This window comes from Nycticebus coucang, chromosome 12 (assembly GCF_027406575.1).
Source record: "Nycticebus coucang isolate mNycCou1 chromosome 12, mNycCou1.pri, whole genome shotgun sequence".
Lineage (NCBI taxonomy): Eukaryota > Metazoa > Chordata > Mammalia > Primates > Lorisidae > Nycticebus > Nycticebus coucang.
This window is the reverse complement of record NC_069791.1, coordinates 12,845,425-12,871,402: the sequence shown is the minus strand read 5'-3', so window position 1 is coordinate 12,871,402 and position 25,978 is coordinate 12,845,425. Positions and strand designations below refer to the sequence as shown.

The window sequence follows — 25,978 nt, the reverse complement described above, 5'->3', positions numbered from 1 at the left end:
GTTAAGATGTTTTCTTCTGTTTTACCACTTCCATCTTTTTTTTTTTTTTTTTTTGTGGTCTTTTATCCTGTTTTCCTTGACCCCATGCTTGGTTCGCCATTGTAAAACTGCCCAGAAGATTGGGGATAGGCTTTGTCTGGAGAGTAGGCAGGCATGTGCATTTGGGGTGCAGAGGAGGACATACACATGGAAGCATTTGGTCACATATCTGACTGGGTTTACAAAGATAACACCTGCTACCTCTTATGCCACCAATATTAGAAGTTGGAGGTTGACATGTTCATTTAGTGAGAAAAGCGGCATAAAGAAGGTAGTGACTTGCCAGACACCTCAGCTCACATCTGTAGCCCAAGGATTTGTCTTAACTATGTATGTTAACCCCACTTGTTCACCAAGAAAACCCTCAACAGCTGGGCCTGCATGGAGTGGTTATATTTCAAGATTTTTCACAGGGTTTACAATATGACAGTCCCCACCCCAGTCAGGCACCAGGATAAAAGTAGGAACTTACAGCACCCCAGTTCTTCAGCCTGAGCCATCACATGCTATCAGTCTCCTAACCTCCCCCCCTAGGCCCTAAGCCAGGGCTTTGGCAGAGAAATGGAGAGGGACAAAGAAATGAGTTACATTGCCACCTGAGAAACCTCAGAGGGGAGGACCCAGCCTTAGTCTCCCTCCTCCCAAGTGCAAAACGTACTGTAAACAGAAAAGTGCAGTCTTAAGTGTTTCCCTCTCCTGCCCCCCAGCATTTGGGGTTAGAGTAGAGACAAGCGTGGCTTTTCTATTGCCTAATTGCTTGCTGAACATAAGGAATGGGGGTGAAGCAGGAAGGGGCCAGTGTCCCCTTATGCACAGCTCTAGGGCAGTGTTTTTTATCATTCATTTCCACAGCTGCCAGTGTCCCTAGAGTCTTTCTGTTGAATTGGTTAGGGGATCAGTCTCCTTGAGCCTGACTTAAAGGCTGGGACAGCCCCATCTTTCTTTGTTGATTATGTGGCGCATATATATTATTTATATAAATATTTCTCTATGTACAGGGAGTAAGAGTGGCTTTCATGGAGGGAGGGAGGCTGGGGGCCGCAAGGCATCAACGCTGTTGGAGTTGTCCAATTCAGTGCTGTCACAGTCTGAGTCCTCAGAATTGGGAGGGCCCTGTGAGGAAGAGTAGAAATGCAATGAGATTGCTTCAGGGTCCCTCACTAGGGTCATTTTTAATGGCCAGCAGCTTAGTGATTTTATTGCCTCTGTGTTTGAGTTGTGTTAGCTGTTTTCCAGGGCACAAGACTCCTGCTTTAAGGATCCTTCCCCAGCTAAAATTAATAGCTACTATACAAATTGTAGTCAGGCATCATACTACAGGCCTCTGAGATTCTACCACATACATATCTGCTCTTTTTGGTATTGGAGGAAGCTGGCTCAGAAATGAAGTTATTTGGAGGTTAGGGAGGCTAAACATTTTCTGTCTATGCATCTCTCTAGAGGTGGTCAGATGACCAGCTACTGGCTGCGTAAAACTTGGTTGCTTCTGTACTGCAACTCACCTGCTCCCCTCTGAGTAGCTCCTGGTGTGGCATGGGTAGGGTGCTGGGTTCAGGGCCAGGGTCCACCTCCAAAGGAGGTGGATCTAGTGGGATTTCTGAGCCCTGGGAGCACATATCATCAGACCGTTCGTCTGGCCGTTCATCTGTGTTGGTACTGCCAACTTCAGGGGTGCCACTAGGGGAAGGCTCACTAGCTGTGCCTTCCTCCCCATCTGATGGATTCTCTGAGCTGAAGGTAGATAGTGACTGGCGCATGTTCAGGCTTTGAGGCCACCTATAAGAGAGGAGTTAAGGCCCTTTGTAGCCCAGCAAACAAGAATGCCACCATCTTATGTATTCCCATCACCCACCTCTGGCTTGAAGTCAGTTCTACTTCGCTGTCCACCTCTCCTTCCTCCTCCTCTGAGGAGATGCCTCGTTTCTGCAGAAGAGATTGAGGTGACCATGGTCAAGTGTAATGTCATTAAGAATCCAGGAGAAAGGGAAATAGTTACAGGGGGAATTAGGGAATGGCTTAGGATCAAGAGCATTATACAGGGGATGAGACTTGGACCCTGGTAAAAAGGAAAAGGGAAGAGCTCAGGAGCCTTTTCCATACTTTACCTGACTGCGAGTGACAGCAGCCCTGTACAGGAGTGCAGCTGGGGTCAAGTGCTGGGACCCAGCCCGGCTTCCTCCCCGGCCCGAAGTCCCTTCCCTTCCAGTTCCCAGCAGCCCCGCACCTTCACCAGGTCCTACTGGTGGGGGTGGCTCCCCTTTGGCTCCCCCAGGTGAATCAGGACTGGTGGAGCCAGGGGCTGAGCCCTCACTTGGGGGAGTATCACCCCGGGCTGCAGGTGGTGAGCCAGGATCCCCAGCTCCTGTGGCTCCCCGGCCCCGGGACCCCAGTGCTGCTGACAGCAGGTCTGGGGATGATGAAGACATCTTGCGGAGCAGGAGGTCATGATGGAGCCCACAAAGGGTGGGAGGGCAGGCCTCCCAGGCTGAGGGTCCTACTCCCCCTGAGCTTCCCGGTCCCCCAGGTTCATGGGGTGGTACAGCTGCACGAAGCCCAGGCAGGTCCCCACAGCTGCCTTTGGCGCTGGCCTTTCGGTGGCGGGTCTTGCCACGACGACTCCTTCCTGGTGAGGGGGGGCCTTTAGGACACCCAGGAAGCCCCACCCCACTTAGGGCTGCATCTAGTTTAGGTAGCAAAGACTCTGTCTTGAGGATATCTGGCCTGGTAGGGGAGGGAAAGTACAAGGTTGAGATTACTGGATTTCCGCACTCAAAAGCATTCCCTAACTTTGGACAGTATAAATCACATCTCTTTCCCCACTAAGCATTGCTGCCTCTTCAGTATCCCTCTTGCTGTGCTTGAACTTCCATACTCATGCATTTGAAACCTACCTTTTGCTATGGGGTGAGAGCTTCTGTGGCACATTCCTCTTCTTGATGAGCTTTTCCATTGTGTTCCCGTGCAGAAGGCCCCGGGAGGGGTGTGATTTCAGCAATCCTGGGCACTTCCGTTCTAAAGCTTGCTCCCGCCTAAAGATCCCAGGCACCTTCTCAGTTGGGTATGACCAGGAAGGGACAACCAGACTCCGTAGATCTCAGCCAGGCACGGCTCGGTGTGGTGTGGGGACAGGCAGAGTTACCTGAGCAACTCTCGCTCCTTGAGTTCCAGCTGCAACATGAGGGCATTGAGTTCCATGTATAGGTTGTTGGCTCTCTCCAGCTTCCGTTCATAGTGCTCCCTGATGTCCAAGGCATGTCTGAAAGGGTGAAAAGGATTCGCCAAGGTGAACCAGGCTCTCCTCGTGCCCTAATACATCACAGTCTCTGAGAACCAATGGTGTCCACGTTTTCTCTTGGTAAAATCACTTCCCTGAACACAGGCACACACCTGAGCTCCTCCCTCCTCCGCATCACCAGCTCCTCTTCTAGGCGGTGTAGACAGGTCCCTTCTGACTTAATTTTTTCAAAGTGCAGCTTTACTTCTTCCCGCCATTCTGCCTAGGGGTGGGGAGTGGATGAGGGGTGAGGGTCATCCCTTCATCCAATAGTCCTGTAGAAAGTCTGCAGGTTGCCCACACCTCTCCAAATTACCAGTATGTGTATTGGAGGGAAAGGAAGTGGGGATGGATTGAATAAGGGGATTGCAGCCCTCTAGGAGCCAATCTATTCCACCCCTTTTTGCTAGCCTCCCCCCTCAGGGATGCAATTATCTCTGCTCAGAGGTGGACTTCATTTTCCTATCCACAGCACACCTGGGACTTAAAGTAAGTCTCCTGGGGTGTGGAGAGTACATCAGCTGAGGCAATGTCCAGATGCAACAGGATCTGTCGGAATGATGGACGATTTCGTGGTTTGCTATTCCTGAAGGGAATGGAGTTTAGAGAAGAGAAATTACAGGACCAGATAGGAACTAAAGCATCGTTTCCCAAACTGTCATGGACAATCCAGTACTAGAATGTATTTTTATTTTTTGAGACAGAGTTTCACCTGGTCACTCTTGGTAGAGTGCTATAGCATCTTAGCTCACAGCAACCTTAAACTCTTGGGCTCAGCAATTTTTTTTTTTTTTTTGAGACAGAGACTATGTCATCCTTGGTAGAGTGCTGTGAAATCTTAGCTCACAGCAACCTCAAACTCTCGGGCTCAGCAATTTTTTTCTTTTCTTTTTTTTTTTTTTAGACAGAGACTCACTATGTCATCCTCGGTAGAGAGCTGTGAAATCTTAGTTCACAGCAACCTCAAACTCTTGCGCTTAAACAATTCTCTTGCCTCAGCCTCCCAAGTAGCTGGGACTACAGGCGCCCGCCACAATGCCCAGCTATTATTGTTGCAGTTGTCGTTTGCTTTAGCTGGCCTGGGCTAGATTCGAACCCGTCAGCCTTGGTGTATGTGGGTGGCACCCTGCCCACTGAGCTACAGGCGCCACCTCAAGCCCTTCTCTTGCCTCAGCCTCCCCTCTTCTGACAAAATCATGGTCAGTTCTCTCTAGGAGATGTTAACACAGTGCCCATTAGGTCAAAGTGGTATTGTAGGAAACCTATTTATATTTAAATACTTATTTTCCAGCTTTTCTGCCAAAATAAAACCTTTTTCTGAGTAATTCCATTAAAGGAACACACTGGGAAATGCTCTTTCAGATTAGGAATCTTCAACTTTCCCTTAGGATCTACTGTAGGTTTCAAAATAGTCCAGAGCCCTTTTCTTCTTTATTTTGACTGCTTGAGGCTTAACCAGTTGTGCTCATTGGTTATGCCAGTCCTTCCATAGCAACTTGATAGCATCTTTGGATAACAGTATTGTTAGCCATATTTTACAAACGAGGAAACAGGTTCAAAGGTGATACCACTTGCCCAAGGTCACTCAGCTCAGAAGGTAGCATAAGCCAATTCTGATGCAAGTCCTTCTGTCCCTGAATCTAGTGCAGTCCTGCAGATTACTGATCAGTCCAACCCCTCCTTAGTTCTAGACTAATCCCTTTGATCTCCCTCCTGGAGTGCTCCACCTGGATTCTTGGAGACTCACATCTGTGAGTTGTGACCCTTTTCCCCCATTATGGATTCTGAGTCTGGGTGCTGGCTATAAGCAACACTCCCTCACTTCTCAACTCCAACAAGGAACCCAGCCCCCGCCATCCATACCAGCACTGGCGAAGCAGGATTTTGAAGCCATCTGGGCAGCTGGAGGGCACAGGCAAATGGAGACTGTTGCTTCCCACACCCCAGATGATGGCTGAGGAATCTACATCTTTGTAGGGGATCTCACCAGTCAACAGTTCCCACAGCACCACACCAAAGGACCTAGGAGTAAGAGAGGACATCACTTAGAAGGAGCTCACTAGAGGTTCTGGTTGCTACTGACACAATCTCACTTGGTGCTTAAACCTTGGAAATGCCCTTCCACCCTGATGGCCACCCACTCTTTTCAGTCCTCAGCCTGGTCCTCACCAGATATCGACCTTCTCGGACACAGGCTCATTGCGGATCACCTCAGGGGCCATCCAGGCTACTGTGCCTGCAAAGGACATCTTGGTGCTCTTGTCACTCAGCTCCTTGGAAGTGCCAAAATCTGAGATCTTCACCACATCGTCGTACGTGATTAGCATGCTGGTAAAGAGTGTAGTCAGCTGGGGTCCACACCCTCCACACACCTCATCTAACTCTGCTGTGCTGTTTTAAATCATTTGGGACACCCAAAGGCAAGGGTGTTCTTGCCTGCAGCCCTCCCAAAATAGAATTGTCATTTGGAAAAGGTTTCTGAGATGGCCACATGGACTTGAGGGTAGGGTCTGGAAGCAGGGAGATGGTCCCACTGGCTTGGGTGGGTCACCTGCATGCACGTCAGCTGCTTCCTGCTTGCTTGCTTACTCACTTGGGGGACTTGAGGTCTCTGTGGATAATCTTGTGTAGGTGCAGGTAATTCATGCCACCAGCGATGCCCATGGACCAGTCAACCAGCAAGGAGGGGGTGACAGGGCGGCCAGCCCGCAGTACCTCATATAGCTGGCCCTGGGCGCAGAACTCCATGAGGATGCAGTAGCAGGGAGCCTGGGTGCATACACCCCTGGGGGTCGAACACAGTGGCACAAAGGCCTCAGCCTGGTCAGCATCCACCTGATTCATATCCTGAACCCCCATCTGACCCACTCTACTTGGGGTTCTCTTTTGGGAAATACAGGGTAGGTCCTACTGCCCAGGAGGGGCCCAGGCCTCAGCACAGTATCCCCAACACCCAGCCCCTGCCCTGGTCCTCACTTGAAAGTGATGATGTTCGGGTGCTTCAGCTTGCGCAGGTGCTTGATGTCGGTTTCTTTGAGATCTCGTACCTTCTTCACAGCCACCTCCTCCCCATGGAAGCGCCCCAGGAAAACAGCACCCTGGGCCCCTGAGCCCACCCACTGCAGGTCCAGGATTTCCTCAAAGGGGACCTCCCAAAGGTCTGTGGGCAGGAGGCAACAGGGCCACAGACTCAGAAAAGAGCCATGCTCAAGGACGGGACAGGATTGGGGTGCCTGAAATAATTCAAGGAAGGCAAGGCAGAAAAGTAGCCCAAACAGGCTGAGACGATAGCTTGATAGGACAGGGGAGGAAATGAATTAGTGACCATAAAAGAAGCTGGAAAATTAGAGGCTGATGGCTGGCTAAGGAACTGGGTCTGGGTCATGGGGAGGGAAGGGATCATCAGGTGACCCTGATGTGGCTGACCACCAGATCTCAGACTCAGAGACAGGGAGGAGGCTTCCACAAGGACATGGCCTACCTTCCTGCTGCTGCTTGTGCTCCGTGGAGTAGGCTTTGCCAATCATGGTCCAGACAGGGCGCAGGCAGCCAAAGAGGCCTTCAAGGAAGCCACTGCCACTCTGGCACTGTAGCCGCACCTCATCTGCTCGAACTCTGGATGCCCGACTTTCAGGTGACCCAGGGGCTCCCCCTGGGCCCCCTGTGTCCTGTTCATGCAGCTGCAGGACACTATTGGCAAAAGGCTCAGGGGGCGGCTCTCCACCTGGGGAGGGGCTGGGCCCGCCCCCACCCTGCCCACTGAGGGGTACTACATCTCGAAGTACACACTGGGTAGGTGTCAGGTCCTTTTCAGGAGTGCAGTCAGAAGTGTCTGGGTCCAGCTTGCGCATGGATGCCTCGCTTAGGGTAGACACGAAGCCCCCAAAGGAGGGGGAGGGTGTTCTGGTCTCATGGAGGCAGGCCATGGCCTCTAGGTGGCAAGCAGTGGTGTTGAGCAGTGGACTCTGCAGGAATGAAGGAAGGAGGGCCGTCGAAGCCACAGGTGTGCTGGCTCAGGATGATTACCCCAGAGGCACGGTTGGGAACCAGGGAGCCTCACCCTGAGGTACCCATCTTTTTTTTTTTTTCTTGTGGTTTTTGGCGGGGGCTGGGTTTGAACCTGCCACCTCCGGCATATGGGACCAGCGCCCTACTCACTGAGCCACACGCGCCGCCCTGAGGTACCCATCTTAAGAAAACCGATACACTTGCATTTCCTCCCACTTAATATCAGGTACACTTAATATCAGATACTTAAAACATACTTGAGTATCATTCTCAGGTAGATACAAGTAACAGCCCCACTCAGTACATACTGGTAAAGTATGTCTCAAACCTAAGTATGGTAGTAACAGGTTTGTTCCCTTCTCACTCTAAGATTACTGCAACTCACTGCTGTGGCACATGTTTCTTTTCCCCGAGGCTCATAGGCACACACAGATGTCAGATAAGGGCTCAGATACATCCCTTTACCATGGATTTCAACCTCAGACACAGTGCTAACACCTAAGCCTCTCTCATATTGCAGAACACACAGATGACGCTAGTAGACTCCCGCTCAGGCACCCTCAGGTGACAGTCCTGAACCACGTACTTCACCCTCAGGTACTTAACATGATGCCCCTGAGGCCCTCTCAGAAGCAGTTAACTCAGGTTGACACATCGTAGTATAAAGACACTCAAGACTCATAGCTGAGTCCTACTCTCAGGTGCTCACAGGTACACACCTGGGCCTCTCCAAGGTAGGTAAGGCTGTAACCACACAGCTCTGCTATCCCCCAGCATGGATGGTGAAAAAGGCAGGACCATTCACTGGGGCTTGTACCTGTCCATCCCCTTTAGCCCCTCCCATCAGTCCAGCTTCTCTCCCAATAGTCAGAGAATGCCCTCTCTTTCCTCTTCTCCCTTGCCCTGTCCCCAATTCACTAAACCAAGACCAAGCCTTCCAGGCAATGGAAGAAACCTGAATCCTAATTAGCCAGGCATTGTGGGGCCTGTAGTCCCAGCTACTTGTGAGTATGAGGAAGGACAAAACATTCTTTTGAGCCCAAGAGTTTGAGGTGATGCCACAGCACTCTAACCTGAACAAAGAGTGAGACTCTGTCTCAAAAAAAAAAAAAGAAAAAAAAAAGAGGCTCGGTGCCCGTAGCTCAGTGAGTAAGGCGCTGGCCACATACACTGAGTCAGGTGGATTCGAGCCTGGCCTGGGCCTGCTAAACAACAATGACAACTGCAACAACAATAACAAAAAATAGCCAGGCGTTGTGATGAGTGCCTGTAGTCCCAGCTACTTGGGAGGCTGAGGCAAGAGAATACTTAAGCCCAAGAGTTTGAGGTTGCTGTAAGCTGTGACACCACAGCACTCTACCAAGGGTGACATAGTGAGACTCTGTCTCAAAAAAAAAAACAAACCTGGCTCGGCACCCATAGTTCAGTGGTTAGGGCGCCAGCCACATACACGGGGCTGGCAGGTTTGAACCTGGGCAGAGCCTGCTAAACAATGACAACTGCAACCAAAAAAAAAAAAAAATAGGCAGGCGTTATGGCAGGCAGCTGTAGTCCCAGCTACTTACAAGGCTGAGGTGAGAGAATCACGTAAGTCCAAGAGTTTGAGGTTGCTGTGAGCTGTGATGTCACAGCTCTCTACCAAGGGCAACATAGACTGTGGCTCAAAAAAAAAAGGCTCGGCATCTGTGGCTCAAGCGGCTAAGGCACCAGACACATACACCTGAGCTGGCGGGTTCAAATCCATCCTGGACCTGCCAAACAACAACGACGGCTGCAACTAAAACAAAACAGTAGCCGGGCGTTGTGGCGGGCACCTGTGGTCCCAACTACTTGGGAGGCGGAGGCAGGAGAATCGCTTGAGCCCAGGAGTTGGAGGTTGCTGTGAGCTATGATGTCACGGCACTCTACCAAGGCGACAGCCTGAGGCTCTGTCTCAAAAAAAAAAAAAAAAAAAAACAATAAAAAACCCACAAACAAACTTGAGTCCTGGACTTGCCTCTGCCGCTTAGCTTAATGGCTGTGTGACCTCAGGCAAGCTATACTTTATAGTTGAGCCTCAATTTCTCCAACTATACTGGGTGTCAGGCACAGCAAACTCTTCAAGCCTATACTAGACTTGTCCAGAACTTGATACCACCAGTCCTCCTGGTCTCCCAGGTCCCTCAACACTCATCATTGACCAAATCCTGAGATGTGAAGATTCCTGAGAACAAGCATCCCTCTAATTGTTCCTTGTAGTAGGGTCTTTGCATAGTCCCCTGTAATAAATAGTTTGGGAAGGACGGACTGAACATGTGTATCCTATATCACAATGAAAGAAGGGTGGCAGGAATCTGTGTGCACACACGGACTCAATGGATGATGCAGGTATGTATATAAGGAGGTTTGGGAAACTCTCAAGTCTCAGCTCTTCTAACACTTAATATCCAGGCCTTTCCCTGGAAGACAGCAGATGCCGAGTTGGCCTGGAATCTGTATATTTAAGGAGCACTCCAGGTGATTCTTACCAAGGCACATTTGAAAGCTCTAACCCAGTGCCATTCTATTTTCTTTTTCCTAGTCCCACTGTTACTGGCTTAGTTCAGGCTTCATTAGCTGTTGTCACCTGGCCCAGGCCAATTGACTTTTACATGGTCTACAAGTATTCCCCAGGCAATTTGCCCAGCCTTCAAAATAATCTTTCTTTTTATTTTATTTTATTTTTTGTAGAGACAGAGTCTCACCTTACCGCCTTCAGTAGAGTGCCATGATGTACACAGGACTCACAGCAACCTCTAGCTCTTGGGCTTCCGCGATTCTCCTGCCTCAGCCTCCCAAGCAGCTGGGACTACAGGCGCCTGCCACAACGCCCAGCTATTTTTTGGTTGCAGTTCAGCCGGGGCTGGGTTTGAACCCGCCACCCTCGGTATATGGGGCTGGCGCCTTACTCACTGAGCCACAGGCACCACCCAAAATAATCTTTCTAAAACACTAATTAGCCAGCACCCCCTCTTCTGTTTCAAACCAGTTAGTGGCCCACTGTCCTCAATCCAGTAGCCTCAGCTTCATGCTATGGCCTCTGAGGTACCCCCACCAGCATCATCTCCCACTGCTGTTGGTACCCAGGCCATATGGAACTTAGCCTGACACTGAGCTACATCCAGGTTTTGAGCCAGGCCACCCAATGATAATGGCTATTTCTGAAAAGTTTACTATGTATGTTAGCTTCTGGTATAGATGCATTAGTGCTTTACACAGTGAATCTTTAAAACTATAAAGTGGGCATTAGCCCTATTTCACAGACTAAGACATCACGGTATTAAATAACCTGCCCATGGTGCCATAACTATTAAGCTCAAGCTGGCCAGGCGTGAGGGTTTGCACCTGTAATCCTAGCACACTGGGAGGCCAAAGTGGGTGGATTGTCTGAGCTCAGGACTTCAGACCAGCCTGACCAAGAATGAGACCCCGTCTCTACTAAAAATAGGAAAATTGGCGGCACCTGTGGCTCAGTCCGTAGGGCGCCAGCCCCATATACCAAGGGTGGCGGGTTCAAACCCGCCCGGCCAAACTGCAACCAAAAAATAGCCGGGGGTTGTGGCGGGCACCTGTAGTCCCAGCTACTCGGGAGGCTTAGGTAAGAGAATCGCTTAAGCCCAGGAGTTGGAGGTTGCTGTGAGCTGTGTGAGGCCACGGCACTCTACCGAGGGCCATAAAGTGGCCCTACAAAAAAAAAAAAAAAAAATTTAAAATAGGAAAATTAGCTGGTTGTTGTGCCAGGGGACTTGTAGTCCCAGCTACTGTGGAGGCTGAGGCAGGAGGATCGCTTGAGCCCAACAGCTTGAGGTTGCTGTGAGCTGTGATGATGCCAAGACACTAGCCAGGGCCTACCCGTGGTGACACAGTGAGACTTTGTCTGAAAAAGAAAAAAAAAAAAGCAGCTCAAGCTTCACACACCCCCACCCCCCACGCCCACGTGCTCTGCCTGGAAAGACTTCATATCTCCTCTCTTGTCTTCCAAGTCTCACTTAATCCTGGAAGTTTTCCTTCCTTTTCCAACCTGTTCTGTGCTTCCTCCATCATGGCTCCCATTATACTACAGACAGTGTGGTCGGCATCTACCTATTTTGAGAACTTGGACTGCTTTAGAGCGACGACTTCACATGGCCCAGGATCCCAAGGCTTCCAAAAGCACCTGGTCCACCTGGAACCACTGCTCTACCTGCCCCAGAGACTCATCTTAAGGATCACGCTCACTCTACATACACTTTTATTTATTTATTTATCTTTAGAGACAGAGTCTCACTTTATCGCCCTCACAGGAGTGCCATACCGTCACAGCTCACAGCAACCTCCAACTCCTGGGTCAGGCGATTCTCTTGCCTCCGCCTCCCGAGTAGCTGGGACTACAGGCGCCAGCCACAATATCCGGCTATTTTTTGTTGTTGTTCCAGTTTGGCCGGGGCCGGGTTCGAACCCACCACCCTCCGTACATGGGGCCAGCGCCCCAGGCTCCGCCCCTCTTACACACTTTTAATCCTCAGAACAGCCCAGTGAAGGAGGTAGTATTGTCCGTTATATTCTCGAGAGAAGCGAGGGGCTAGGTAACACAAATCACAGCCCTGTCCACACCCTCCGAAACCCCAGCGGTCTCAGAGAATATTTGACTTCTAGAGGTAAAGCCTAGATTGTACTGCAGATTACACTCAAAATACAGGCCAAGCGACACACCGGGACACTGGAGAATTTCCTCTAGAGGACCCAAGGACTTTAGCCTGCTCCCCATTCCCAGCCCGAAGCCAGGGTTCCCTTCTGGACCACTCAGAACCAAGGCCTGGAGCTCTCGCCGCTGTAGCCGGGAGACCACTAATGGAGCCCCAAAGGCCGAGTCAGGGCCACTGGAAGCAGAGAGGAAGGGGTTACGGCCACAGCGTCCCCTCCCCCCTCCCGACCTCCTTCCCGGCCATCACGTGGAGCGTGGATGGGGGCGGGGCGGGGGTCCCAGCGATCTGAGAGGGGGTCTGGGAGGGGAAGGGGCGGGGACACCGCAAGCTGGGGGAAGCGCCAGGCGCTGCGGTGTAACCATGACGACTGGGCCCGAGGCGGCGTGTGAAGTCACCAGGACAAGATTAGCCCCGGGTCACGTGAACGCGACGCGGGGGCGGGGCTCACAGCCCCGCCCCCAAGTCGGGCAAGCCCATGTGTGCGGTAGCTGGGATGGCTTCGGGCACCGTAGATCTCGACCCCGACCTTGCGTCTACTCCATATGTGTTCCCTTCATTCCCGCACTTTTTCACCGCACGCAGACAGACCCTCGGCAAAAGCTTTGGGAAAGCGTTTCGTGTTGGAGGGAGGGACTCACGGGGTTGGTATTGGGGCCCAGTTCCATTGGGAGAAGGAAAGCAGGAAATGCAAAGAGAGAGACAGGACACAGAAAGGGCAAAAGGCACAACTAGAGGCGGAGGGACTAGAGAGAGACTAGAACAGGGTGAAGCAAACCCGGAGGAAGGAAGGACTGAAGAGCGGAGGAGGACCCTGAGAAAATGGAGATGATGAAAGGGCACTGAGAAATCACAGAGGGCATTTGTCCACTCCCCAGTTCATTTTCTGTCTAGCAGCTGAGCTTTGAGTAGGCACAACCCCTGGCTTTTTAAAGGAATTTTTCAGCGGTCACCTGGTTGTTTAGCAACTATGAGGTTTAGGTATAGAGATGACATGCTCAGAGACACCTGCAACCAAGCCTCCCTCCAGTTCATCAGACTTCCCCAGAGGCCCTTCAGGCATCTAGGGCTAATAGTTGGGGAGAGAAGGAGAAAAGCCCTTTCACTTATTTTGTCTTTTAGGACAGTGGGAGTAGCTGGAGAGGAGATGGGGCAGGGGGGAACTAATCAGGCTCAATCCTCTCTCATTCCATGCTCAGGTTAATGACAGCTCTTCCAGATTGACCAAAGGAGTAGAGGGAAAGCTGAAGCCACAGGGAGCTGCTCTACTAAACTGGAGATTCCTTGTTCCCAAATAAATACCTCCACCATTTTTGTTTCCTTTATTCCTGCCCTGCCAGCTGTGGCCCACTCCCCCATGGCTGGGCCTTGACGCCAGGACTTGGGGTGGGGGTGGGGGACAACATGGCTAAGAGCCCCTGGCCCAGGCATTCGGTCACCTTGGGGAAGGAGAGCTGTCTCCTAGGTCGTCAATTATGCAGAGCCTGGGGAGAAGGGCAGCAGTGTGACAGGAGTGGATATCTCTGTCATTCTGACAATCCTGCCTACCAAATGTTAACTGTGCATCTGCCTCAGGCTGGGTAAGGGGACAGAGTGTTCTCTAAGCCATATATCTTCCAGGGAAGGAGGCTCTTTGAACCCTGAGAGGGCCTAATTCAATTTCAGCAAGGAGTTTCTCTGCTCTGCTGTTGGCTCAGAGTGCCCTATCTAAAGGCTATAGGGTAGGGCCAGGGGTGAGGTGGCTCACACCTCTAATCCTAGCATTCTGGGAGGCTGAGGCTAGTGGATTAACCTGAATTCAGAGATTCGAGACCAGCCTGGGCAAGAGGGAGACCCTGTCTCTAAAAATAGCTGGCGTTGTGGTGGGTACCTATAATCCCAGCTACTTGGGAGGCTGAAACAAGAGAATCCCTTGAGTCTAAGAGTTTGAAGTTGCTATGAGCTATAACGCCACAGCACTCTACCCCATAGTGACAAAGTGAGACTCTGTCTCAAATAAATAAATAAATAAAGATAGGCTTGGCGCTCATAGCTCAGTGGTTAGGGTGCCAACCACATACACAGGGGCTGGCGGGTTCGAGCCCAGGCCTGCTAAACAACAACGACAGCTGCAACAACAACAAAAATAGCCAGGCATTGTGGTGGGTGCCTGCAGTCCCAACTACCCAGGAGGTGGAGGCAAGAGAATCGCTTAAACCCTAGAGTTTGAGGTTGCTGTGAGCTGTGAATAATAACAGTAACAATAACAATAAAAAGTAAAGGCTTATAGGGTAGAATGGGGCAGGAAGTCACCCCATCTATCTCTCCTCCTAGGTTCTCCTGCTTGAGATGTTGGAGGCCTGTGGAGGGAAACCCTTTGAATTTTCTCTCGTTCCTTCTTGCTCAAACAGAAGAATCTCAATGCCAACCTGTTTATTGGGCGGTCCTGGGGGCTCTGGTTAGAGACCAGGCCAACAGTGAGTGCTCTCCACTATCTGAAACCTCATCTTTTACTCAGGAAAAGAAGGAAGACTCCCTTTCTCTCTTGAGTTAGGGTCTTCAAAAGGAAGGTAGACCCTGAGACTTTGGAATACTAGTTCCATTCTCTGCAGTCTTTGAGACCCTGAAAGGAGAAAGGAATCTGATCAATCGTGTCCATCCTGTCTGCTTGGATGTAGCTTGTATTATTTTCCTCTGTACGAGATCCATGGTCTTGGCCATAGGGTTCTTCTAAGATGGAAAGAACAGCTTTTCTCAGTGCTCTCATGAGGGAGAAGTGCCTTCCTCTGAGAACCTGTGGGAAACTTAAAAGATTATCCCTAAATCCAGGTCCTTAGCCCCATAGGAGTCAAACCCTGAGACCCTTAGTTCCTAGCTGCCACACTTCTTCCAGTAAGATGGACAGTGAAAGGGCTGGGGGATAGAGGGACAATACTGTTTAGGCAAAAAGAATCAGCTTGGATTTGGAGAGATCAGAGAAGAATTCCAGTTTTGCCACCAATTAGCTTAAGGACTGTAATCTCTCTGAAACACTCACCCTGCCTTCTGGGGTGGTGGGGTGAAGGGAGCTGGTGTAGGGAGTGCAGTGAGCCCTACATCTGCCTCCTTGCTTTGTCTTCCTGGTTGGCTGGACACCAGCTCTTTTGTGGATCTTGGAGAGGCCATCTCTGCCTGATCAGAAAAAGATAGACATAGTCTCCTACCTTCGGTTTCCTCAGGACAAACCACGATTTCAGGTTCCAGTGGGACCAAGTCAAAGTGGTAGTAGTTTTGCTAGTGTCCCAAGTCATTCCTTTACCAGAGCATCAGTCCCTCCTCTGCAAGTCCTGCCATTCTGCCTCCTCTGGACTAAGGGGGAAGGCCTGATTTTCTGCACTCCATCCTCACCACCTGGCCAGTTCTCCCTGGAATCTGCTCTCCTGAGCAGCCACATTACCCACTGAGGGCTGAGGGGGAGGGGAGGGCCAAGGCAGAGCGGGCTGAGCCCTAGGGTCCAGGTGCACCTGGAAGAAGTTCAGTCCCATATATCAATAAACAGTTCCTCAGTTTCTCATTTTTAAAAATCTGTAAGGATAGATACCAAAGTATAATTGTTTCTAGGTAGGTGGAATATTTTAATTTTTTCCTTTTGACACATATATTTCTAGTACTTCAGTCATAACTTCAAACTGTTTTCAAAATAAGACATAAGATTTATTTTAAATTGCAAAAGAAAATACAATTTATTTTATGATTATTCCTGCTACCTGGCTAGGACAGCTGTGCTGCAGAGTGGAAGGTGTGTAGGGAGAACACAGGTCTCACAACCAGAGAGGCCTATTGGGGTCTTATCTCTGCTCCTGACCAGTTGGGTGACCTGGAGCATGAGACTTCTTAAACCTAAAGGGAACAGTGGTACCTGTGTCAAACAGTGGTAACACGGTAAACCATTGGTGGGTAAGAACACCACAGGTTTGGGTCAGACAAACCTGGGTTCAAATGGTAGCAACTGCCACATACTAACTTTTTGACTTTACCAACTTAAGTTTGAGTTTCCTCCTCCTTCATACAGGTAATAATAACACTGTCTAACTTAGTCATGTTATGGGCATTATTGAGATAATCAAAATAAAGTTCTTGGCCCAGTACCAGAAACACACAGGAAGCTCAAAACAAACAGCCTTTTCCTCCTCAAAGCAAGAGACAGTTGGGAAGGTACAGGAGGAAAGGGAGGTGCAGAAATGGGAGGGGAGAAAAGGAGAGCAAAGAAAGAAGAAACCAGAGGTTCAGGTCTCTCTAGCCCAGATGATCTTTATTCTCCTCTGGAACAGAGGTGCTGTCACAGTCTCCTTACCCCATTCCTCCAACACACATATGATCCTAGTCCTTCCAAAAGCAAAAGAGGCAGACAGACCGTTCTCTGTGGCTAAGCTCTCATGAAACCCCTAGGTACCCTGCTGGCATCCTCCTTCTACCCTAGCAAGGACTCCATAAAGCCCTGATTTCATAATCTCTTCTTTCTCCCCAGATCCAGGCAGAGGAGAGTCAGTACCCCACGTGCTGAGTGTCCAGAGCTATTGGACTAGTGGGTACTAGAGTTCAGGGTCATCTTCCTGGCACAGCCAGATTCTCCTACATTACCATGACCAGGGGAAGGACTGGGGAACAGCAATTGGGTTTCAGAAGAGTTCTGCACTCATCAGCTGTAAGGAGGCCTAGCATATCTCGAGTTACTTATTAATTTAAACTTGCCTCCTCTGTCCATAACTGGGGTTCTCTAAGGGACAGACATTTAGTTGTGTGTTTTCATGTGTGATGGAAGCTGGGGGTGTTTCCAGCATCACCGCAGTCAACAGAGTGACTGGATGAGTGGCAGGGTTGGGAAGACTGACACTTCTTCACCCTTAAGTATGAGATAGAGGGAAGTAGGTCCCTGAAAGTCAGAGAAACTTCAGTGCCTGGACAGGAGGGCTCATGGGGCCACTCAGCCCTTTCCTTCCTGACTCCCTTCTGCTTGCTTTAACTTGGTATGAGCCTTTGGTGAAAATCGGAGCTCCCAGAGCAACAGTGCCACCCCTGAGAGGTGTAAGAGAAATGGTGCTTAAAGGGGGGCACCGACTGTGGCTGGAGAAGACTGTGATGGGATGGGGGGACCTCATGTGAATGCCCTTCTGACTGAAGGCCACTCACCTATTTTCTTCCCCAAAAGGTAGTAGATAAGGGAGCTACAAGGTGGGATTCCTCCTTTACTAAGAACTCCTCACTATTTCTTCCCACTGTTTACAGAGGGAATCTTTCTCTTCCCTCCCCTCAGCCAAAGCCAGGGTAATCCACAAGTTTCAACTCTGTGGAAAGGATTCTTGCTTATTTTTAAGGCAAGGAGTTTGGGGAGGGTGGGAAAGGAAGGAGGTCATCGGAACAGCCTGCCCAGGAGAAGTGGGTTATAGGAGCTAGAGGCTGTGGACAGAGGAGGGAGAAAGACACACATGTGTGGGGGAGGGGAGGATGCAACAGCTGGATGGAGAAAGTGAATGTCACAGCTGGAGGGGATTAGGAGCATCACAGCTGGAAGAGGAGGGGACCAGCGGCTGAGTATCCGGGAACAGGTGCTCTCTGCTTGTAATTTTCAGGTCCTGCCCGCTAAGTGTCGGTGGGGGAGAGGGAGACTGTGGGAACACTAGGCCTTGCCCTTCCTTTCCTTCCCTGGAGGGGCCAAAACTCTCCCTCCCTCCTTCCCTCTTGGGGGTGAGTGGGAGGAAAAGAGGATGTTCTCTTGCCCTCTGTCCTTTAAGTCTGTCCCCCAATCACCCTCACCCCCACCCCCACCCTAATACAATCCTTTCTAGCCCTGGAGGCCCTTCGTCTCCAAGCTGGGCCGCAGCATCCCTCCGCTCGGTTCTCCTCCTTCCCAGCCCTACAAGCGTCGGGTCCAGATTGCCAGTTCCTCCATCCCCACAGCCTCAGCATCCCCGCGCCACCTCCTCCAACCAGGCGACATCTGCATCCCAACCCTCTCTCCACGCCCAGATCCCAGGACCCGCACCCATCCTTGCACCCACCCCCCCACAACTCGGCCAGGCTCTCACCTCGGGGGCTCCGCGGCCACAGCACAAAAGGCGGCGCTGCTGCAGCTCCGCTCCGGATGCTGCTCCCGCCTCCTCCTCCTTCTCCTCCTCCTTCCCTCCTCCCCCCGCTGCCCTCCACCGGACCCGGGGCGCTGTCACTAGCGATGTTCCGGCGATGTCCGGGTGCACGGGTGTCGGCCCCAGCTTTTTGCCCCCACCCCCCTGACCCCTAGCCAGTCCCTACTCGGCTTGAACTCCCGCTCCTACCAAGGCCCCCGCCCCTGGCCCCCCGGGACGGACACGCCCTGAGCGGAGGATGCTGCGCTGGAGCCGCCGGCCTCTTAAAGGAGCCCGCTGCTGCCATCAGCGCGCTCCAGGCTGGTCCCTGGCCCGCCTGGGCCCCCGCACCTCCCTGCGGGAGGTGCCCTGTGGGGGGTCCCACCTTGGGCCTTATGCTGATTCCATAGGAACCTCCTTTGACCCTTCTTATACTTTGTTACACCCTGAGAGAGCAGCCCCTTAGATGGGATTCTCAGCGCTCTAGCATTGCTCCCCTGTCACAGAGATCTTGCCAGCTCTTTCCCCTAATTGTCACAACTCCAATTTCACCCAATTGGAATTCGCTCAGCTCTAGGCCTGCTCCTCCTACAGTGTTCCTGAATGACCCCTCACTGTCATTCCAAGATTCCTCTGGACCTCCAACCCTGGCTCAGAACAAGACATCTCTTCCTTGACTCATCCTCGAAACAGTCATTAAAATAACTTTTTTTTTCCTGGTGTGTGTGTGCTTCTCTCTGTCTCCAAGGTCACAAGATTTCCCCTATATCTTTCAGCCCAATGGTTGTGTGAATTTGAGGAGGAAGAGAATGCGGTTCTGGAACCCCAAAATATGTGTCTGTCGCCTAGTCAATTAAGTCTTAGGAGGCCAGACTTCTGTCTTGCTCTCCTCAGCGGAGAGACCCAAGACTCACGACAGAGGAAATAAATGAGACCTTCAGGTGCGGTAGTCCTTATCTTGTCCCATGACTACAGCCTGACTCTAAGGCCCCTGGAATTTCCTAGGCAGTAAAGAGAGGTTTACTGGGGCCAATCTAAAAAGGGTTTAGAAGAGAAACAAAACCTGAAGGGAAGGAGAACGTAAGAAAAGGAAGCAGTTTCTGTGACACTTAGGCCAAAGGGCCAGGAACTTAGGATAAGAGTTGAGGGGGAACTATTTGAGAGGGGCACGGATCCACAACTCCAGCGCTCCGCAGAGAGAGAGAACAGTCGCCTGCCCCGACTAGGTAAGGCCCACCCTCCCAAACCACAAGGAGACACGATCGGACAGCAGCATCCCAGGACCAATCACCACCTTTCCTTAGGAAAGAGGCGGCAGGGTCAAGGAGGGGCTGATTCTTCCTTGTCCTCGCCTCTTTAGGCGAAGTAACCAATCTCATTGTGCCTGGAGGACGTATATGCAATCGTAGTAACCAATTACACCGCGAAGTTTCTCGTGCGTGTTAACACTGCCCACCCAGCTGCGACAAATATGGCGCGGGAACTCTTGGGTTCTGTAGTTTTCTCGAGGTTCAAAAGGCCCGGTGCTCGAGTTAGCTTTTATCGTCCCGCAAGCGGCTTTCCTCTCCCCTAGTATAGCCTCATGGCCCAAGAGAGGGAAGATGCGGGAGGAAAGAGGCGGGACGATATTTAAAAACCAAATAGCCTTAGTCCAGGTGCGATAGCGGAAGGGTCCACTCCTCTAAAAGGCGGTGCAGCCTACTTGGGAGAAACACGCGGAGGGTTATGGGGCGCTTAGCTCTCCCCCGCATGGAGCCCTACGAAGGAAGTTGGGCGGGGGACTCCATATCCCAGTGTGCCCCGCGCCGGGCCCTGCCGGCCGCGACTCCGGGCTTGGCCCCGGCCCTAGCTCGTCTGTGGTGTACTGGGGCGCCTGGAGGCTACAGTCACGGTAGCGCCCGCGGGGACGGAGGAGGGAATGAGTGAAGAGGAGCAAGGCTCCGGTACTACCACGGGCTGCGGGCTGCCTAGGTGAGCCGCCTCGTATCGGTCCCTGCAGGGCGAAAAACGTGGGGCGGTGCGGAGTGGGTAGCAGCGCGGCCCCAGCATGCACCTGGCCTGGGGGTTGTTCCCGGCAAGCACTGGGATAGTGGGCAGTGGTTCCCGGCATTCACCGGGGCTGTGGCTACTACCTTCAGCTTTAAATAGTTTGGGGTTGGCCTGGTTCCCAGCCTGCACTGGAGCACTGGGCTTTATGCCGCCACGTTCTAGTGCATTTGGTGGGTACTGGGTACCTGGCCTACAGTGTGTCGGGGGCATGCACTTCAACCTGCACTGGGGCACAGGATCCCTGCCTTAACTGTGACAGGAACAGAACAATGCATTCCCTACTTACCTTGGGGTAGTGGACCCTGCTTTCCCATCCTGCACCTCCACTTGGAACCCAGCCAGTGGATGCTATACTGTCTGGGGTCCCCTGGACCCTATGTCCCACTAATATCCTAGGTCTGTTATGGCAGTGCTTGGCCAAGTGGGTGCAGAGAGGGGAAGTGTGATGTGGATCTGTGCCCCTTTCCCCAGTATAGAGCAAATGCTGGCCGCCAACCCAGGCAAGACCCCGATCAGCCTTCTGCAGGAGTATGGGACCAGAATAGGGAAGACGCCCGTGTACGACCTTCTCAAAGCCGAGGGGCAAGCCCACCAGCCTAATTTCACCTTCCGGGTCACCGTTGGCGACACCAGCTGCACTGGTGAGGAAGGCTTGGGCAGCCTGGCTGGGGTGTGCATTTACAGGGCCCCGTGGCTTCGTTTATTGGAGTCTCTCTCTTTAGAGTCTTCTTCAAGGCCAGTGAGGGAAGGAGAGATTTCAGGGGAAAAGCTACTGACTGCATTGGGATAACAGGGCTGTGAGAAGGTGGGTAGGACTTGGGAGGGTTAGAGGAGCGAGCAGGACTGCTGCAGTGATCCAGCAGGTCTTCATCTCCCCAGAGGAAAAGAGGAGATAAACTGTTATCTCAGTGGAGCAGTTGGAGTGAGTGCCTTCTGTGTTGGGCTCTGTTCTGCATTTAATTTTAAGCCTCAGTCTAACCAGTGATGTGGGTGTTAGTATACCCATGTTGGGTATGAGGAAACTGAGTATTAGTGATAGTGACTTGTGCAAGATGACATGGCCTAGTGAGCAGCAAAGCAGGGCTTTGACTCCAGAGCCTACCCTCTCTTTTTTCAGCCATCTCTATTTGTTGAGGGAAAAGAAAGTGTCTTGCAAAGGAAAGTAAGGCAGCAAAAGCATCTCTACCTAAGGTGTTTGAGCTCAGAAGTCCTGCCTGGTATGGCTTGATTCTGGGAGCTAATGGAAAGATAAGGGCTCTTCTTCTTTTTTTGGAGACAGAGTTTCACTTTGTTGCCCTGGATAGAGGGCCCTGGTGTCCTCAAACTCTTGGGCTCAAGTGATCCTCTTGCCTCAGCCTCCCAAGTAGCTGGGACTATAGGCGCCTGTCATAATAGCCCAGCTGTTTTTTAGAGACAGGGGTCTCAGCTCTTCCTCAGGCCTATCTCCAACCTGTGAGCTCAAGCAGTCCACCTGCCTTGACCTCTCAGGGTGCTAGGATTACAGGCGTGAGCCACCATGTGATAAGGGCTCTTCTTTCCAGCAATTAGTGAAACACTTGATTTACTGGGAGGAGGTTGGTCATAGGGGGCTTGGTTGACTCTCTGGCTGCAAGGAGAGAGGCTGTGGGATTCTGGTTTCTCTTCTGTCCTTCCAGTGACCTCCAGTATTGCCCACGCCCCCTCTCTCAGGTCAGGGCCCCAGCAAGAAGGCAGCCAAGCACAAGGCAGCTGAGGTGGCCCTCAAACACCTCAAAGGGGGGAGCATGCTGGAGCCGGCCCTGGAGGACAGCAGGTGAGGGAGGAACAGCCAAGGCATCCTAGAAGCCCTGCCAGGAACCCAGGCCCCTGCACCAAACCTTTTTTCCCCTAGGGCTGGCCTGGTGACAGTTAGCCACCCTGACATGGTCTCTTCCTCATAATTTTCCTTTGGACCCAAACAGGGTACTTCCAGGGCTTTCGCTTTGTGAAGAATTCTGGGGGGAACAGGCAGTCCCATTGAGGAATTGTGGGAGGGAAAGGGGTGGAGGTTGAGGCTACAGTTGTTCTCCACTGTGCCTCCTGATTCCAGCAAGATGTCCTTTCCTCTTTCACACTTGGATTGGAGTTTGTTTCTCCCATGCTTCTTGGGTACAAAGAGATCCCCTTTTCTCAGTCTTTTTGATCTAGTGTTTGGCACGAAGGATCCTAGGAGGAAGCTGTTGATTGACCCTCCCTGAGTCCTTGGCTCAATTGGGAAGGAGTTCTTTTTTTTTTTGGTTTTTGGCCGGGGCTGGGTTTGAACCCGCCACCTCTGGCATATGGGACCGGCGCCCTACCCCTTGAGCCACAGGCGCCGCCTTAGGAAGGAGTTCTTTTAGGGATGGGCAGGTCAGGAGGATCTGGGTCCCCACCCCTCCATTTTCCCTACATTGGGTTTGAATCAAAGGCCCCCTTTTCCCTCGGGAAGTTCTTTTTCTCCCCTAGACTCTTCACAGCCTGAGGACGTTCCAGTTTTTACTGCTGTAGCAGCTGCGACTCCTATTCCATCTGCTGTCCTAACCAGGTATCTGTATCCCCTGACTGCCTGAGGGGGCAAGCAAGGGGTCCTGACTCCTGGTCCCTCACCCTTGGATCCAGGCTGGTCAGGCATGAGGACGTCTGAGCGTAAACAGAATAGAATAGTTTGGGACCAGAGTGTGAAGAATTTGCACCAACTGGTAAGCTCTTGGGCAAGAAGTAATTTATGATTTTTTTTTTTTTTTGAGGCAGAGTCTTGCTCTGTCACCCAGGCTAGAGTGCCATGGTGTCAGCCTAGCTCACAGGAACCTCAGACTCCTGAGCTCAGGTGATCCTACTGCCTCAGCCTCCCGAGTAGCTGGGACTATAGGTGCCCGCCACCAGGTCCAACTAAATTTTTTATTTTTAGTAGAGACAGGGTCTTGCTTTTGCTCAGGCTGGTCTCAAACTCTTGAGCTCAAGGAATCCTCCCACCTCGGCCTCCCAAAGTGCTAGGATTACAGGTGTGAGCTACTGTGCTTGGCCTGATTTATGATTTTCTTTCTTTCTTTTTTTTTTTTTTTTTGAGACAGAGCCTCATGCTGTCACCCTGGTTAGAGTGCTGTGGCATCACAGCTCACAGGAACCTCCGCCTCTCAAGTAGCTGGGACTACAGGCGCCCGCCACAAAGCCCGGCTATTTTTTGGTTTCAGCCATCATTGTTGTTTGGTGGGCACGGGCTGGATTTGAACCCGCCAGCTCAGGTGTTTGTGGCTGGCGCCTTAGCCGCTTGAGCCATAGGCGCCGAGTCTGATTTATGATTTTCAAGTAGTCATGCGGATGATGTTCAACCATTTTTTTTTTTTTTTCTTTTTTTTGGTTTTTTGGCCGGGGCTGGGTTTGAACTCACCACCTCCGGCATATGGGACCGGCGCCCTACTCCTTGAGCCACAGGCGCTGCCCGATGTTCAACCATTTTTAAAGGTCTTGCAGGCCCCCTTTTCTTCTGGGTTGACCACATGATGGTCCCATGTTTGCAGCTCATTAGGTGCTTCTGGGGATTCGCTATATGACCCCCCTTCTAACCATCCTGGCGAGATGGTACCCAAGTGTTCCAGCATTGAAGTGGGCCTGGGACCTAGGGGAGGCCTCCCATAAGTAGAAGGTGAAGGAAGCAGGCAGGGCAGAGAGCTGCCTGCCTGGGGGGGAATCAGGAGATGGTAGTGGGAGAAACTAAACCAGTGATTAGTCCTTGGGCTCGTAGATAGCCTCAGAAGGAACCATGGCTCTGGGCCCTTTGTCCTTCAGGAACCCCCCCATGGAGATGCAGCCTCCTGTCTCCCCTCAGCAGTCTGAGTGCAACCCTGTTGGTGCTCTACAGGTGTGCCCCTCCTCAGTTTCCATGCATGCTTGTCTTCCCTTGAACCATGGGCTGTGAGGGAAGGTTATCTTGTATTCAGGCTCTTTCTATCCCACATTGTCTTTCCTCTCACCTAGAGTCTGAGGCTCCAGAGTGGGAGGGTAGGTGCCAGTGTGATTATGAGGACCCTTTCTCACTCAGCCTTATGCATCCTGTCTCTTTCCCAGGAGCTTGTGGTGCAGAAAGGCTGGCGATTGCCAGAGTACACAGTGACCCAGGAGTCCGGGCCAGCCCACCGTAAAGAATTCACCATGACCTGCCGAGTGGAGCGTTTCATTGAGATTGGTAACCGGGCAGATGGGGATTGTCACAGCTCCTATCTTGCGGCACTCCAGCCCCAGCTACAAGGCCACTTGAGGCTCACTCTGTCACACCCTGTTCTCCTTGCTTCACAGCCCCTGGTTCAGTGCCTCCCTCCCAGCTGCTGATTTGTACCCTGTCTTCCCTCTTCCGGCTGACTGGGTTCTCAGGTGCAAGGGCAAGTCCTGAGCTCCCTTTCCAATTGACATCCATTGGAAGGACTCTCAATCCAAATAGGTCTGCTGGGAATCATAACTCAGCAACTCTCTCCCCATGTGCAGGCAGTGGCACTTCCAAAAAACTGGCAAAGCGTAATGCAGCAGCTAAAATGCTGCTTCGAGTGCATACAGTGCCTCTGGATGCCCGGGACGGCAATGAAGCAGAGCCTGATGACGATCACTTCTCTATTGTGAGTGTGGGGGCCAGGCGTCACAGGCCACTCCATGCCAGTGCAGGACACCAGGGGCTCGAGTCTGTGACTCCGAATGAGCCTCTCTGGGTCCCATGCCTGCTTCACCTCAGGGTTCCTTGGGCCCAGTGTGGGCCTTGACTATAGGCCCATCTGCTGAGTTGGCCCACGGCAGGGGTCCTTTTGGCTTCTTTTACTGGGATGAGGGAGGCTTCCTGGCCATAGTGAGAGGGGCCATGCAAGAATTGATTGGGGGGAGGCAACCTGAAGGAAGCATTCTTTGGGCTTTTCTCTCCTTGGCCATTGGATGTCTAAATGCCTGGATCCCACAGTCTCTAGCTGTCCCCATCTTATCAGGGTGTAGGCTCCCGCCTGGATGGACTTCGGAACCGGGGCCCAGGATGCACCTGGGATTCTCTGCGAAATTCAGTGGGAGAGAAGATCCGGTCCCTCCGCAGTTGCTCCCTGGGCTCCCTGGGTGCTCTGGGCCCTGCCTGCTGCAGTGTTCTCAGTGAACTCTCTGAGGAGCAGGCCTTCCATGTCAGCTACCTGGATATTGGTATGACTAGTTGGGAGCTGGGGGATGGTGGGCCTGGAGCAAGCAAGTACAAGGGGTCAGGAGGGTATGACGATGTGGGAATGCACTCAGCTCTGGGCTGCCTCCTCACCCACAACTGCCTCCCTCCTCTCTTCTGTCTCCAGAGGAGCTGAGCCTGAGTGGGCTCTGCCAATGCCTGGTGGAACTGTCCACCCAGCCAGCCACTGTGTGTCATGGCTCTGCAACCACCAGAGAGGAAGCCCGTGGCGAGGCTGCGCGCCGTGCTCTGCAGTACCTCAAGATCATGGCGGGCAGCAAGTAAAGCCCCAGCTGGACTCATGGATGTGCACCCTTTGCTCCCAGCTCTTTCACCCTTGGGGCCCATGCATCTACTTAGCTCTGGTACGCTCTGAAAGTGCCATCTCTATCCCTGACACAGACTGTCTGTCTTGAGGCGAAGGAAGGCAAAGAGCAAGGAGCCAGGGACCACAGGGCCTGAGCCAGCCCGAGATCCATCCTCACTTTATTGTTGATGACAATGAAATTGCAGCTTCTCTACTACAGCCCAGAATAAATGTGCTGCTCCTCAGATTCTTCAGTCCTGTTCTGTGTCCTTGTGGAGTGTGAGGTGAATGGCAGAGGTCAGCACCATGTTAATTCCCCTTCCTGGTGGCAGGAGGCTGCAT

At 51.9% G+C, this 25,978-nt stretch overlaps 2 protein-coding genes across 6 annotated transcripts; one reads left to right on the top strand and one right to left on the bottom strand.

Moving 5' to 3' along the window:
• Window positions 1-411: 411 nt before the first annotated feature.
• On the bottom strand, window positions 412-18,636 carry MAP3K12 (mitogen-activated protein kinase kinase kinase 12). 2 transcript variants are annotated; one of them, XM_053554392.1, is made up of 15 exons: window positions 18,066-18,636; window positions 7,103-7,278; window positions 6,795-7,003; window positions 6,290-6,473; window positions 5,907-6,098; window positions 5,483-5,641; window positions 5,177-5,335; window positions 3,791-3,899; window positions 3,427-3,536; window positions 3,179-3,295; window positions 2,931-3,068; window positions 2,145-2,760; window positions 1,892-1,962; window positions 1,542-1,815; window positions 412-1,152 (listed from the first exon to the last, which is right to left on the bottom strand). In XM_053554392.1, the coding sequence occupies exons 2-15, from the start codon at window positions 7,237-7,239 to the stop codon at window positions 1,054-1,056; spliced, it is 2,574 nt and encodes an 857-aa protein (XP_053410367.1). In that variant the 5' UTR covers window positions 7,240-7,278; window positions 18,066-18,636; the 3' UTR covers window positions 412-1,053. The 2 variants fall into 2 exon arrangements, with proteins under 2 accessions (XP_053410367.1, XP_053410366.1); XM_053554391.1 differs by having other exon boundaries at window positions 6,795-7,278.
• A 758-nt stretch (window positions 18,637-19,394) lies between these two features.
• Window positions 19,395-25,883, top strand: TARBP2 (TARBP2 subunit of RISC loading complex). Of its 4 annotated transcripts, none has more exons than XM_053554440.1 (9): window positions 19,395-20,072; window positions 20,627-20,791; window positions 21,840-21,942; window positions 22,597-22,692; window positions 23,934-24,006; window positions 24,213-24,330; window positions 24,627-24,754; window positions 25,112-25,313; window positions 25,457-25,883. In XM_053554440.1, the coding sequence occupies exons 2-9, from the start codon at window positions 20,632-20,634 to the stop codon at window positions 25,612-25,614; spliced, it is 1,038 nt and encodes a 345-aa protein (XP_053410415.1). In that variant the 5' UTR covers window positions 19,395-20,072; window positions 20,627-20,631; the 3' UTR covers window positions 25,615-25,883. The 4 variants fall into 4 exon arrangements, with proteins under 4 accessions (XP_053410415.1, XP_053410413.1, XP_053410414.1 ...); XM_053554438.1 differs by having other exon boundaries at window positions 19,399-20,072; window positions 20,622-20,791; XM_053554439.1 differs by lacking the exon at window positions 19,395-20,072 and adding an exon at window positions 20,182-20,320 and having other exon boundaries at window positions 20,622-20,791.
• Window positions 25,884-25,978: the final 95 nt, after the last annotated feature.